This window comes from Macaca fascicularis, chromosome 8, assembly GCF_037993035.2.
Source record: "Macaca fascicularis isolate 582-1 chromosome 8, T2T-MFA8v1.1".
NCBI classification, from domain to species: domain Eukaryota; kingdom Metazoa; phylum Chordata; class Mammalia; order Primates; family Cercopithecidae; genus Macaca; species Macaca fascicularis.
Window position 1 is genome coordinate 83425124 of NC_088382.1, and position 16827 is coordinate 83441950.

At 35.9% G+C, this 16827-nt stretch overlaps 1 protein-coding gene across 50 annotated transcripts in view; it reads right to left on the reverse strand.

Moving 5' to 3' along the window:
* The window catches only part of STAU2 (staufen double-stranded RNA binding protein 2), a 332499-nt gene that overhangs the window by 182007 nt on the left and 133665 nt on the right, over positions 1-16827 (reverse strand). For all 50 annotated transcript variants that reach the window (XM_073999008.1, XM_073998994.1, XM_073999016.1 and 47 more), the window contains 2 exons: positions 16342-16554; positions 6739-6876 (listed from right to left, as the gene is read on the reverse strand). In XM_073999008.1, the coding sequence (XP_073855109.1) occupies positions 6739-6876; positions 16342-16554 (351 nt within the window). The remainder of the gene's footprint in view (positions 1-6738; positions 6877-16341; positions 16555-16827) is intronic.

Genomic DNA, 16827 nt, shown 5'->3' on the forward strand with positions numbered 1-16827 from the left:
ATTTTATCATTAGAACTATTCTACAGTTATCTTCTGTGAGCAATTTATACCTGTATTTACAACCATACAACTATAAAAAGTAAAGTAGATAGCCAAAAAGAATAGAATTACAAGAAGAAATAGAAAATACACAACTATAGTTGAATTTCTTTTTACACAATGGTCTCAGTAAGTGATTGAAGAAGTGGTTAAATAGTTATTCACAACGTTGGAAATTAAACAATGTAATTCTGGTCAGGTGTGGTGGCTTATACCTATAATTCCAACACTAAGAGGATTGTTTGAGGCCAAGAGTTTGAGACCAGCCTGGGCAATGTAGTGACACCCCATCTTTACAAAAAAAAATTTAATTATTTAGGCAAGATGGCTGTAGTCCCAGCTACTTGGGAGGCTGAGGTGGGAAGATTGCTTGAGCCCAGGAGTTCAGGGCTGCAGTGAACTGTGATCATACCACTGCACTGCACCCTGGGCAACAGAGCAAGACCACATCTCTAAAAAAATTAAAATTAAAAATTAAAAATTTTATAAAAATGTAATTCCAAATTACAATGGGCAAAAGAAGAAATTCCAGTGAAAACTAGAAAATATTTTAAATAATCCACAGAAATATACCAAAACTTGAAGGACACAGCAAAAGGAAGGTCTAGAAGAAAATGCATAACCGTAACAGCTTACAGGAGAGGAACAAAGTAACGAGCTAAACATCCACCTCAAGAAGTCACAAACATATCAGCAAAACAAACCCAGAGAAACCAGAATAAAAAGCAAAAGGTAAGGAAATACAAAACAAAGTACAATAAAGTTAGAAAAGCCAAAAGTTGGTTCCCTAATAAGACTAATAAAACAATAAATCAAAAGTAAGACTGGTCAAGAAAAAAAATATGAGTTCTTCTCTGAGATGGGTATTTTTAAAAAAGAAAAGAAGAGGAGAAGGCACAAATAAGAAATGAAATAATTAAAAAGGGAGATTACCATCGCTTCTGTAGCATTACAAAATAATAAGGATTACTGAGGCCAGGTGGAGTAGCTCACTACCCGTAATCTCGGCACTTTGGGAGGCCAAGACAGGTGGATTACTTGAGGTCAGGAGTTCAAGGCCAGGTTGGCCAACATGGTGAAATCCTGTCTTATACTAAAAATACAAAAATTAGCCAGGCATGATGGCAGGTGCCTGTAATCCCAGTTACTTGGAAGGCTGATGCAGGAGAATTGCCTGGACCCAGGAGAAAGAAGTTGCAGTGAGCCAAGATCATGCCACTGCACTCCAGCCTGAGCGACACAGTGAGACTCTGTCTCACAAAAAAAAAAAAAAAAAAAAAAAAAGGAATACAGAGAACAATTTTATGCTAAATTTTAAAAACATATTTAGATACAATGGAAAAATTCTTAGACAATACAAATTACCAAATTGCCACAGAATAAGCCTAAAGAATACGACTAAAACTACTAATGAAATAAAAACCATAATAAAAAATCTTTGTAAAAAGAAAACTCTGGAGATCTTCTCCACAAAGTTCTACTCAATATTTAAGGAAGAATTACGCTCTTCTTTTCATCCAAATTCATCCATAAAACAGAAAATGAGAAATCAGTCCCCAATTATTTTATGAGCTACCATTTTGATTCCAAATCCCAACAAGAACAGTACAAGAAAGAAAATTTAAACAGTTTCACTCATGAACATAGATGCAAAAGTTTTAAACAGTATAATGAATAAAGCAATATACAAAAAGAAAAAGATTCATGACAAAGTTAGGTTTATTGCAGGAATGCAAGTTTGGTTTAACATTTGCAATTCAAACTAGAAATTGACATTCATTCATAATGAAAACTATTAGCAAACTACGAAAAGAAAACTTTTTTAATATGATAAAGGGCATTTTATAAAACACCTACAGCAAACCTCAGGAAACACTGTACTTAATGTTGAAAGAAACAAATTAGAAACAAGACGAGGATGTTCCCTATTATTACTACTGTTTAAAAGTTTACACAAATCCTAGACAGAGAAATAAGGCAAGAAAAAGTAAAAAAAGGATCAGGAGGGAAAAGAACTCATTATTTATAGATGTGATTTCACATATAAAGAAGCTAAGAAACTCCATAGATGAATTACAAGAATCAATTAGATTGTAACCAGCTCAGTATGAAAAAGAGAACTGCATTTCTACATTCCATCAACATTCAAGTAGTAGATGAAAAATATTAAAAAGATACCATTTACATTAAATGAAAATCAAATACCTAGGATGTGCAAATCTTCCACATAGAAAACAAAGCCTTATTGAGAAACTTTAAGAAACACCTAATAAATAGAGCAAAATGCCATGTTCATGGATTGAAGACAATACTAATGTAGTATCATCAGTTCTCTTCAAATTGACCTAAACTCAATTAATTGAACTCAATGAAAACTCAATAAAAATTCCATACATCTTTTTATAATACTTGAACAAGATGATTCCAAAATTTACATGGAAATGTGAAGTGCTAAGAACAGCCAAAATCCTTTTGAGGAAGAACAAGGTGAGGGACACTTATTTGTCTGGATATCTAGACTTACTATAAAGTTAATATAAGGAAAAATTTAAATTTGACTGCATTAAAAATTACTCTTGTTCTTCTAAAAGCACTATTTAGAAAGGAAAGTCACAACACAAGGGAAGGTATTTAAAATGCCATATAACTACAAAGGGCTCACATCCAGAATATATAGGAGGTTCCCATATATCAGTGTTTTTAAAAAACTAGCAGAAAAATGAGCAAGAAAAGTGAATGGGCAATCCATATCTGAAAAGTTGAATTGTTTTATCAGTTATCATTTTGTTTAAAAAAAATTAGAAAGTTTCAATAATAGCTTCATGCCACTTTAATATATTTCACAATGACAACAAAATTCAGTTTTCAGCTATATAGCGTGATACTCCTAACCATACTTTTCTTTTTTGTCTCTTGTGTAAGATCATAATACTGGCTGTTTCATCTGTCCCAGAACATACAAATTCCCATTTGGTATCCACACTTGAGTACTGTTCATCATTTATTCTTACCTCCTTATTTACAGTTTTTGTGTTATTATTTCCAACACTACTTTTAAGTTTAAGTGAACCACCCAATTTTAAGGAACTGGGAGAATATACAACAAAATGGTAACGAAATACAAACTTAAACATAAACAATGTGCAAATGATATAAAAAAGGAGCTGTACTCTCTTTTAACAGAGTTTCAGTAAAGACAAACTAAATGACAGTTCATATAGCACATGAAACACTGAAAATATATTCCTTACAGAATTTCTGTAACAACGATCACAAATTGTATAGTTTAAACCTGTGAAATATTTTTTAAATATTTCATTGCCTTTTCTTCTGAAACTGGAAACCACCATATCGTGACAAATCAGAAGTAGTCTTTGGACTTCACGCTGAGAAGGACAAATCTAGTATAGTCAGACCAGGTACTTACAGCTAGATGAATACACACCACCTGCTATAACAGTGTCTGCCTCAACATGGCAGGCCCTAAGGATAATCTACTCAAACCCCTGGCTAGAGTTACCTCTGCTACCTGTTATCTTTTCCGATGCTTGGTTTGTTCCCCCAGCTTCATCAGTCCCTATGTTATTGCTGGAATCCTTCTTAGTGAAAAGATTTGGTCAGTTACGTCAGAAGCTTCCTCTACTGCTCTGAGGCCTGGTCTTGGACTTGTCAGCTGTAATGCTGTTCCCATCCCTGTATTCACCTTGTCTCTCTATCTGCTAGATTTCCATCTGGCCTATTCTGATACCTTCAGCACTTACTTATTCTAAAACAAGTGCTTCCCAGATTCATCTACCCATTCACCCAGCCCTTGCCTCATGCAAATTTTAATAATCTCATGGTTGAATAGTTTGTAAGCAGTTATCCCAGAGTAATTTGTTAACATAGAAAGACCACATTACCAAAGGACTTTCATTCTCTGCTAATAAACACAATGGTCACTCAAAACATCACTTTATTATAAAAGTTAAGTAAATATATAAATTTCACAAGTCATCTTCCTTGAGAGGTCACAGATTTTATAACTATTGTAAATATGGTCTCTACATTTAAATGTGAATTTCTATCTGTAAAGAAGCTCAATTATTTTACCATGCAGTAAATTTAAGACTGCCAAATCTTTGTCTTTAAATTTAACAGTTCATTCACATGAATCAAATCCTCAAAAACCTAAGAAACTGAAAAGTTCTGAAATAGAATTTACCAAAAACTTAATTTTTATTTATTTTTTAACAACCTGGTGATCTTAATCACAGGCTGAAAAGTTAGTATCACATAATAACACAGTGTGCTGATATGCAACTTGGTTATCATTATTTTCTGTTTGAAAGATTAAAATACTCCTCACCAAAAAAATGAAAAGCTTTAAGAAATCTACTTTGGAATAAAATACTCAAATAATGTCATCGGAGGTTTTCTTTATCTAGTAATCAACATAAGTAACTGCATGCATTCTAAAATATACAGTTTTTCTTTGATAATAGATAAAAATGAGCATCTCATCTCTAGGTATTTTGCTTCCATATTCAATTATAACAAATGATAACACTGCCTAAGTAGTTTATACAAAAGCCATTACTTTGATAAAATTGCTGCAATACTGTAATGAATCCACTGGGGCTTCCAGAAGGGGAAAAAACAATATGAATTCAGTGTGAAAACATTTAAAAGCACAGCCAAATGTCCCCATTTGACTAGAATGTTTATGAATACCCATAAAATGGAAGCTGGCCTAAGATATGCTAAATTCCTCTTTCAAAAGGGGTACTCAATACACTCTGTAGAAAAGGATTTGTTTAATAAAGCCAAAGCCAGTTTATATTCCCAATACATGTCTAAAATTCAAGAGACTTTTTTCTTCAAGCTTTGGCATTCAAAGTCTATGTTCCAGAATTCTTCAAAGCTAAGAACGTTAAGGAAAAAAATAGTGAACATATTTTACCAGTGAAAATAACAAAACAATCATGTGCTGGATCCTAATAACATCTTGACAATAATGTGATTACTAACCAGAGAATTCCCCTCTTTTTGGATATCTGGGTTCCCAGGAGTGACTTATCTATGACTACATTATAAGTTTACATCTCCAACAAAAGCCATACAGGCAGGAAGGCAGGCAGCAAATATCTATCAAATGTTTATTAAGGTCCTACTATTTACGAACCACTGTATTGGGTACTGAAAGATAAAGAAATATGGAGATTATAAATTGGGAGGGAAGGCACAACTTAGCTATACACTGAAAGTTAGTCAGTATGAGATACTGTATTTGAGTGCCAAAATGTCTACCACATGGTCAGCACTTAATATTTTTGATTTTATCTAAGTTACATAAAATGTGAGATCCTTGGATTTGACTAAAAAGTCTCTGATTAACCAATTATTTAAAAAACAGTTTGGGACTAAGCACAGTGGCTCATGCCTGTAATCCTAACACTTTGAGAGGCTGAAGCAGGAAGATCACTTGAAGCCAGAAGTTCAACACTAGCCTGGGCTACATAGTAAAACCCTGTCTCTATAAACAGCAACAATAAAACAACAACAACATTTAATTAGCTGGTCATGGTGGTATATGCCTGTAATCCTGACCTACTCAGGAGGCTGAAAAGGGAGGATCTCTTGAGCCCAGGAAATCAAGGCTGCAGTGAGACATGATCATGCCACTGTAGTCCAGCCTGGCTGACAGAACAAGACCCTGTTGCCCCACCAAAAAATAAAACAAAAAATTAAAAACAGCTTGGGGAAAATAATAATTTAAATATAGACTGGGTATTAGATGATTCTAATGAATCATGTCTAATGTAAGAAAAGCTTTCATATTTCTTAGAAATATACACTGAATCTGCAAGGCTGAAATGACACGTAGTTAGAAATTATCTTTGAAATACTTCAGGAAAAGAAGAGAGAAAGGAAGAAACAGAGGAAGAAGAGAAAAATTAATAGCTAAATCAAGTGAGGCAAAAATCTTAGTAACTGTGGTGTTTGAGTGATGGGCATATTAATGGTCCATTACTATTCTCTCCCCACTTTTGGATATGTTTGAAATTGTAATAAAAAAGTAAAAGAAAAATTTCTTAAGACTGGAGTTTGAGCTGGCAAATGAAGACGAATAGGTAGGGGTTGAAAAGGAGAGCATTTTAGGCATTCTACCTCATTTCTAGCCCATCTGCCAATACACTAGAAGCCATTCCTCAATTTTCTTGGCTACACAGTGCAGCAGTCAGATCTCAGCAATTCTGAGTGCCTCAGCCCCCACCATGGTTAGCTAGCCTGCTTGCTCTCTTTTTCTAACTTTCCTGATAGCCCACAAGCTCAGGATTTTAGCCCTGATCCATCTACTACATCTATCCTTCTAAATTTTGTTTCTAATTCCATGTGTCTCCAATTCCCAGTAGTTAATAGACTCCGGCTACAAAATGTAATACAAAAAGTTAAGAGATACACATTAAATGATAAACTCCATGGTAAATAACCTGTATGAACTCAGAGTCCCTTGAAAACTTAGGTTGTCTATTGTAACATGTCCTTGACACTTGAATGTTTCCACCAAGTTGGTAGGTGGGCCTGGATAGAATGAATGCTTTAACTGGAAACAGTTTTACTTTCTGCTATTAAGTCCTAGTTTGCCTTTCACCCATATGTCTATTCCATCTTGGGGATTTCTAAATCTTTTCAGTAGTTTTAAAAGGTTAGAAATACCTGCATCACAAATTCTCGACGTCGAGGCATTCCTCTTTCTGAAAGCAAAACATAATCTGGCTCCTTTTCCTTTTTGGCCTGTTGAATTTGGGCCAGGCGGCTAATAGGGTTCATCCCTTGGCCATATTCTGGTCCAGCCTAAAAATTAATTTAAGAAAAAGTTTTAAAATATGCTTGTGAAACTTGTTATTGAATCCTTAAAAAAACGGTGCTGCTTCCCTCCACCCCCACACCCCAAAACTGTGACTAGAAAAGATAAATGAGTCATTTATGAATATTTATAAAGGAAAGTCATAAAATAGACCTGTAACCAAGGCTTCTATGGGACGTGGAGCTTAGAGGTATTAATTGCAAGCTGGGTCAACTATGCTTTTTAAATTGGGCAAACTCTTCAGTATACCAGAGGTGCTTCACAACTTCTGTTCATCAAGAAACATCAAAAAGAACATAAGAAGACCAACCATGAACTGGGAAGAGATATTTGTAACATTTTATTTTATTTTATTTTATTATTTTTATTTTATTTTATTTATTTTTTGAGACAGAGTTTCACTCTGTCGCCCAGGATGGAGTACAGTGGTACAATTTCAGCTCACCATAACCTCCGTCTCCCAGGTTCAAGCGATTCTCGTGCCTCAGCCTCCCAAACAGCTGGGACGGCGTGCACCACCATGCCCGGCTCATTTTTATATTCTTAGTAGAGATGGGGTTTCATCATGTTGGCCAGGCTGGTCTTGAACTCCTGAGCTCAGGTGATCTCACCAGCCTTGGCCTCCGAAAGTGCTGGGATTACAGGTGTGAGCCACAGCACCCAGCCACAACACACATAACTTTAAAAAGACATAACCAGTATCCAAAATATATTTTTTAAGACTCCTAAAAAGTATTAAGAAAAGGGGAATATAAAAGGGAAATGGGCAAAAGAGATAAATAAATATGTCATATAAGGAAAAACTCAACATATGAAATGATAACCTCTAGGACACAGAAAATACATATTAAAAACTTCAGTAAGTTACTATTTCACACCCACCAAATTAGCAAAAATTAAGAAGTCTAACAGCCCTAACTGGTGAGAATGGGGAGTAACACAAACTCTTATAAAACACTGGGAGTACTATAAATCAGAAAACAACCTGGCAATGTCTAGTAAAGCCTGAGATGGTACATCCTACCCCAACTAGCCTATACCTAGGCACATATATACCCTAGAAAACCGTAACCCATGGACACATATGTACAAGAATATCCACAGATGCATTATTTGAAATAGAAAAAAAAAAAAAACTAGCACAAATATTCATCAACAAAAGAACAGATAAATTACAACATGTTCATATAATGGAATGGTATATAGCAGTGAAAATGAATTAATTATTGCTACATGCATCAAGATGAATGAATTTCAGAAAGAACACTAAGTAAAAAAAGCAAGCACAGAATAATATATATAGTATATTTTATGTAAAGTCCACTAAAACTACAAAATACCGCTGAAATTAAGATCTAAATAGTCAACACATCATGTTCACAGATCAGAAGACTCAACAATAAGATGTCAATTCTCCTCAAAATCCCAGTAGACTTTTTTCCTTTTTTTTTTTTTTTTTGAAACGGAGTCTCACTGTTGCCCAGGCTGGAGTGCAGTGGTGTGATCTCAGCTCATGGCAACCTCAGTCTCCTGGGTTCAAGCGATTCTCCTGCCTCAGCCTCCCAAGTAGCTGGGACTACAGGTGCATGCCACCAAGGATGGTTAATCTTTGTATTTTTAGTAGAGACAGGGTTTCACCATGTTGGACAGGCTGGTCTCAAAACTCCTGACCTCAAGTGATCCTTCCACCTCGGCCTCCCAAAGTGTTCAGATTATGGGCATGAGTCACCGCACCTGGCCCCCAGTTGGCTTTTTAAAATTTAATGTGTAAACTAACACTAAAATTCATATGGAAATGCAAAAGACCAAAACTTTGCGGGAAAAAAAAAAGACTCAGACTACCTAATTTCAAGATTATAAAACTATGGCATTCAAGATAGTGCATGTAGTATTGGTATAAAGACAGACAAAGGGACCAATGAAACAGAATACGTGCCCAGATACAGATACACACACACACACGGTCACATGATTTTCAAAAAAGGTACAAAAAGAATTCAGCGGGGTAGTCTTTTCAGCCAATAATGTTGGGACAATTGGCTATTCATATGTAAAAAGAAAAAGGAAAAAAAAAAATCTTCAAGCCAAACCTCATACCATTTATAAAAATAATTAACTCAAAATGTCTCACAGATGCAAATGTAATTTCTAAAACTATAAGACTTCCAGAAGAAAAATTTTTGTAACTTGGTTAGGTAACAATTCTTAGATATAACACCAAAATCACATTCCATGTAAAAAACTAATAATAATAAAACAAAACAAAAATATAAATAATAACATAAATTAAATATAATAAATCTTCAAAATTAATAACTACTGTTCTTTGAAAAAGACAAGTCACAAGCTTGAAGAAAATATCTGCAAACTACATATGTGATAAAGCACCTGTATCCAGAGTGTATAAAGACCTCTAAAAATTCAATAATAAATTTATTATTATTTGAAATAAGCATTAAAATTTGTTAAGCTGGTAAAAAATTTAAATAAACACTTCATCAGGCCTCATGTGACAGTAAACACATAAAAAATTCTCAATATCATCAATTTCCATTACAGAGGAAATGTAAATTAAAACCAAAATGAGGTATCAATACCCATGTATGTGAACATCTGAAATTTTAAAAACTGACTATGCTAGGTGTTAGCAAGGATGTGAAACAACTGGAGTTCTCACACACTGCTGATGAGAATGTAAAAGAGCACAGCTGCTACAACTTTGAAAAACTAAAGTTGACTATATACCTACTAAATGACCAAACCATTCCACTTTGAAGGATTTACCCAAGAGAAATGAAAGCATATGCTCTTAAGATATATACACAAACGTTCATAGCTGCTTTATGAGTAACAACCAAAAATTAGAAACAGCCCAAATATCAAATATCCACTGACAGGTGAATGGATAAACAAGTGGTGGTATATCAATTCAATGAAATATTATCTGCAAAAAAACAGAACCACCAATTCATGCATGCAATAATAAGGATGAATCTCAAAATAATTATGCTGGGTTAAAGAAGCCAGCCAAAAAAAGAGTGGTTTCTTAGCAAATGAAGGTAGAAGATTACAAAGGGACATGAGGAAAATTCTGGGAGGAATGGATAGGTTCACTATCTTGACTGTGGTCATGGTTGTACACATGCAAACAAATATGAAAACAAACAGTGCACTTTAAACATGTACAACTCATTCTATGTCAATTATACCTCAATGAAGTTGTTTAAAGGAACTAAACAAATAACATTTTTTAGAAAAACAAACACAGTAGAACTGTAAGGTAGGAAATGGTCATACAAACTAATGATAGAGGTTGCCTAGGGAAGATTGCATGAGGATGTGATGGAAGAGGAGCACACAGAGAGCTTCAAAGCTTATTGAGAAATGTTTTATACTCAAGTTGGGCAGTAGGTCTTTCTCACACTTACTTAGTATGCTTTTTTACTTATACACAAGTTTATACACAGCTTTTTGCATGTATTATAACATAAAAGCAAAAATTCTTGGAAACCAAATGATCTTTCTGCATATGAACTTTCTTCATGTATTTTTCCTAGAAATAAGTTTGCATCTATTATATGGTCAAAACTTTATTTCCACCTATGAAAATTTATTCTTGTCTCTACTATCTGTAGGGACATGGATAATCACTCTGTTACAGATTACATGTTACACTAAACTTATCTAAAAGCCACTGTGCAGTCTTAGCTCTTCCAGATGATTGCTGCCATTTCGTCCAGACAATTTCTAGTATGGTGCTCCAGGTACAGCCTCCAGGCAGATCTCTCATGGTTTCTCAAACTAAGTTTAGGATTTTGGACTTTATCCAAAGAGTAAGAAAATTACTGAAAGATTTTAAGCAGAGGCATGATATGATTAGACAAGTGCCTCTAAAAGATCATACTTTTTAAATGATCATTTGGTGTCAAGAGTACTTGTAGCCAGTTAAAACCTTAACTGTAGTAGTTTAGGTTAAGAGATGACTGTGAGTTGGACCAAAGAGTGGTAGAAGGGATGGAAAGGAACCAACTTAAAAAATATTAGGTGATGAGGCCAAGCACAGTGGCTCACTCCTGTAATCCCAGCACTTTGAGAGGCCAAGGCGGGGCGGATCACAGCATCAGGAGTTTGAGACTAGCCTGACCAACATGGTGAAACCCCGTCTCTCCTAAAAATACAAAAATTAGCCAGGTGTGGTGGCCCATGCCTGTAATCCCAGCTACTCAGGAGGTTGAGGAAGGCAGGAGAATCACTTGAACCCAGGAGGCCAAGATCACGCCACTGCACTCCAGCTTGGGCGACAGAGCGAGACTCATCTCATAAAAAAAAAAAAAAAAGAAAGAAAAAAAGAAAAAAAAGAAATATTAGGTGACAGAATAAATGGGACTTAATAAGTGATTGGACATAAGGGGTAAGAGAGAAGTTAAACGCCGGGTGCAGTGGCTCACGCCTGTAATCCCAGCACTTTGGGAGGCCAAGGTGGGTGGATCACAAGGTCAGGAGTTCAAGACCAGCCTGGCCAACATGGTGAAACCCTGTCTCTACTAAAAATACAAAAATTAGCCGGGTGTGGAGGCAGGCACCTGTAATCCCAGCTGAGACATGAGAATCGCTTGAACCCAGGAGGCAGAGGTTGCAGTGAGCCGAGACAGCGCCACTGCACACCAGCCTGGGCAACAAGACCAAAACTCCATCTTCAAAAAAAAAAAAAGAGAAGTTAAAAATGACCCCCAGTAGTTTCAGCAGCTGGATGTTAGTGCCAGTCACTGAGATAAAGAACGCTGCAGGAGAAAGAGGTTTAGAAGGGAACATGATGAATTCGGGCCCAAATTTGAGGCACCCATGAAATAGTAAGTGGAGATGTCTAATAGGCAGTGCAGAGCATATGGTATTCGGGAATCACCTATTTAAAGATGAAATTGAACACCTAGAAGTAGAAGAACAGCTTAGGGAAAGAGGAGGAAAAAGACTGAGAACTTCACTGTTGCAATGGTTAGATGAAGGGAAAGGAAAGAGCAAAAGAAACTTTTAGCTTTTGATAAAATACTGTTTTCAACTTCTACTTATATCCTGAAAAATAAAAATTAAATAAAGGGCCGGGTGTGGTGGCTCATGCCTGTAATCCCAGCACCTTGGGAGGCCGAGGCGGGTGGAACATGAGGTCAGGAGATCAAGACCAGCCTTGCCAACATGGTTAAACACTGTCTCTACTAAAAATACAAAAAAAATTAGCTGAGCGTGGTTATGTGCCTGTAATCCCAGCTACTCGGGAGGTTAAGGCAGGAGAATCGATTGAACCCGGGAGGCGGAAGTTGCAGTGAGCCAAGATCGTGCCATTACACTCCAGCCTGGCAACAGAGCGAGACCCCGTTTCAATTTTAAAAAATAAATTAAATTAATTATAAGGGGAATCAAGAAGGACTGATGAGAAAAGACAAATCCATATAATAATTCATAAGTCTAAGATTGAGATCCCAATGAAAAGATAAAGAGAAGCTCTGAGTCTAGTGCTAGAAGTAGTATGCCCAGTTCATGAAGATGTTAAATAAATAGGAATGTGCTTCCAGTGGTATACTGTCTTTATTTCTGTTTAATTTGACTCAAAGAATGTCTCTGAGTTCCAAGGAAATTATTGTTGATATAGATTGCAATGAAAAGAATCAGATACATAAATCTAATTTAGATAATGATGGAGTTCAGTGTACATTAAGAATTGCTTGGGGCTGGGTGCAGTGGTTCACGCCTGTAATCACAGCACTTTGGGAGGCCGAGGTAGGCAGATCACTTGAGCCCAGGAGTTTGCGACCTGCCTGCACAACATGGCAAAACCCTGTCTCTACAAAAAAATACAAAAAATTAGCTGCGCTTGGTGGTGTTGTGCCTGTAGTGACAGCTACTTGGGAGGCTGAGGTGGGAGGATCACCCGAGACCAGAAAATCAAGGCTGCAGTGAGCTGAGATCCTACCATTGCACTCCATACTGGGCAACAGGGGTGAGACCTTGTTTCAAAGAAAAAAAAAAAAAAAAAACTCTGGGTGGCCAAGGCAAGCAGATCACTTTAGCTCAGGAGTTCAAGACCAGCCTGGCCAACATAGTAAAACCCCATCTCTACCAAAAAATACCAAAATTAGCTAGGTATGGTGGCATATGCCTAGTCCCAGCTACTCTGGAGTATGACATGGGAGAATCGTTTGAACCCAGGAGGCAGAGATTGCAGCCAGCCGAGATCATGGTGCCACTACACTCCAGCTTGGGAGACAGAGTGAGACCCTGTCTCAAAAAAAAAGGTGGGGGTGGGGGTGGGGGAGGGGATTACTTGGTTTCTTGCTCTGACTGAAATGAACTACCAGCACCTTTGACAATTAAGTTATTCCTTGGACAGCAAATCTTAAATCATCATTCTATATACCAATAAAGACAGTGTTGTAATAACTGTGTCCAGAACACTTGATCTCTAAGATTAGAAAGCGCTCTTTTGAAGTCTCGTCTTATAGAGGAGAACTACATTTAAAAACAGAATGTAAACACAAAGACATTATCAAGGCAGTTTTACATGTTAACAGGATAACCCTATACAGTGAATTTGAAAATCCAGAAGTTCACAATTAACCAGTATCAAATGGGCACTGCAGTCAGATGTGACAACTGGATCTGAAAGCTGACTCTGCTGCAGGATCTTGGATAGGTTTCTTAAATATAAAGGGCCTAATCTATAAGATGGAAATGAATGCTGCATCACAGAGTGATTAAGAGGATCAAATGAGACAATGTGATTGTTTTATTCCTTTAAATAAAACCAAGGCAAATGATCAGATATTTTCTCTGCTTCCATTGAGTGTAAGAAACTATAAACCCTCAATGTATAAGCCATATAAGGAAGTGAGGAAAATGCTGAAAACCAGGATACTATTCCAGCTGACATATTATCAGGTATGAACATAAAATTATCTAGATTCCAACTCATTATACACATTGTTCTCTCAAAATAATCTTACATTTCACAGAGTATCTACAAGCTTTATTTTAACATAAGACAGACATGGCAAAAGTAACTCCAAGTGTGATGTATATGAGGAAAAATGCAGGAGGCTAACCTAGTCTGGGAGTAGGAGAGGACCAGAGGAATCCCTAAAAAAGTCAAGTTTATGCTGAGATCTGAATGATGCATGGGAGGGAAGTTCTGGGATAATATTGCTTATATACTGGAAGCAGTAGCAAGTAATTGAGAATTCAAAATGTTTCTCCTGTCTCCCACCTCTGGGGAATAACATTTAAATAATAATCTTGCTTTTAATAGCTATAGTTAAAACAAGAGTTAGATTTATATCCTACTATAGAAATGTACAGATCTTTTCTAGCCTAACAATTTATTATTATTATTATTATTATTATTATTATTATCATCATCATTTTGAGATGGAATCTCATTCTGTCACCCAGGCTGGAGTGCAGAGGCAGTGATCTTGGCTCACCTCAACCTCTGCCTCCTAGGTTCAAGCGATTCTCATGCCTCAGCCTCCTGAGCTGTAGCTGGGATTACAGACGCTTGCCACCACACCCGGCTAATTTTTGTATTTTTAGTAGAGACCAAGTTTCGCCATGATAGCCATGCTGGTCTCGAACTCCTGGCCTCAAATGATCCACCCGCCTCAGCCTCCCAAAGTGCTGGGATTACAGGCGTGAGCCACCGCGCCCAGCCTGGTTTATTATTATTAATTTATCAAGATAAAACTTAGTTAAATAGATTAGACGGAAGTTATGTGACCAGTTTTGTGCCACCATTCCAACATAAAATGCTGTTCTTCCATCTTAGAAAAGCCATAGATTTTATATATTAATAGATTTAAGAAAACAGTTCATGGATACATTCACATAAACATAAAATGTGAATAGGCAGTATCAGATACAAAATACCAATAGTTAATATGTGCTATTTATTACAGTATTTGCATTATCATTAATAACAATGAATACTTAATAATTACTAATGCATTTTGTGCACTGTTTCAGTTAATACTTATAACAATCCCATACAGCAAGGTCAATTACTACTCCCACTTTATAAATGAAGAAATATTTTTAAAGTTAGGTAACTTGCTCAGGCCACAGGGATTCATACTCAAAATTAACTCCAAAGGTCATTCTCTTAATAGCTATATTCTACTCCTGACTGTGTAGGAGGAGCACATGAATGAAAGTGCCAGTCCTCTTTGAAACCACTATGACTCATGATAAGTAGAGCTATTTGCATTTATTTTTAGTCTACCTTACATATAACATGTAATTCCAGTTCACGGAATGCATTACCTACTACATCTTCTTCTAAGTGAAGTAATGTCAGCATTCATTAAAAACAAGTATTTAAGTAGTTATTTTTGTATATATGTATGTATGTATTTTTAAATAAAACAAAGGTACAAAGGTATAAAACCTGTAAAAATACCTAAATTGTGCCACTGTGCAATCAAAAAACAAAAGAAATCCATTGAGATTAAATACATTTCTTCTCTGTAATCCTTCATTTGTACGGCCTAATCAGAAGAAGGCTGCTAAATCAGTGAGGCTGAGCCAGCAACTGAAATGCTGGCAATTTAAGGCTTTCTCTGGAAACACAAAACTCTAGCTCCAGACATGTCATACGTGTCAAGCATTCACAGGCACTGTCCTGTACTAAATGCTGATTCATCTCATTCCTCTCATATTTACCTTTTTTCTCTTATTAATGTAAATAAATTCTGACCCAATAAAAGAGTCACATCTTGAAAAGCTGTATGCTCTATATTCTTCTTTCGCAAGGTATACACATCTGAATGAATGGCAACAAAATAAGACCATCTACTTCATAAGGTTACTATGTGGATTAAATGTGATTAAAGCATGCAAAGTGTTGGGACAAAGTCTGGCACATGGAGTGCTTTATGATTTCCAGCTGCTGCAGCTATTATTGTTAGTATTAGTCATATGATTTTTTTGTGTATCCTGTTACCATTTCATGATACCCTAAGAAGTTACTATGTAACAGCCTTGTATGCAGAAAGAACACTGGATTAGACAGCAGTTCAGGTGGTTCGACATGATTGTTGAATAAAAATGGGCAAACTCTTTGAACATATTTTGTAAAATCTTATTTGTAAAATGAGGGCTAACATCATCCACCTTACACAGTCATGAGGAGTTACAGTAAAGGTGACATGAATGGGAAAGCACTTTTTAAACAAAAAAATATATATAAATACCTAAGATTATGATTATTTGATGAACAAATGCAGGTGCACAAGTATTTAAAAAGCAAAACAGAACTGTCATTAATTTATAGTCACATGTCCTGCCCTGATTTCAGGACTGTATATAATCCATAAGTTCAGGGACTTGCCTTATAGAAAAATGCTTATCTATAGCTACTATAATATTTACTTAGTAAAACTGACTGATGTTCACAAACATAAACTTACCTTTACTATTGTTTTAGGGCGTTTTTTAAAAAATAGTTTTGGCTTTTCCACCACAGGAAGAGGTGGAAGTTTTTTAAGCTCCTGTAAGACGGTGGTCGCAGCGCGCTTCTTGGAGAGTTTTTTGCTATTTCCTTCTCCTTCTGCAGAGAACTCTCCTACTGACACTCGAGTAACAAAGCTTTTCATATGTGGTGGTCCACTTTCTTTAATAACCTATTAAATACAAGTAAAATATTAAACAATGGATAGGCACTTAAGATGTATTCTTATAGTATGACTTAATATTCATATCAAAACCAAAATTAGTATTATGCCAAAATTACAGTATTACTTTAAGAAAGCTATTATGAAGGTATTATATTGGGACTATTTATGACACTTGATGCTTAATGCAGTTGAAACAAAAGAAATCTAAATAAACACATTTGATTCACAGTCAAAATGATTTTTTATTAGTTTAAAACAGATAATTCTAATTACAGTTTC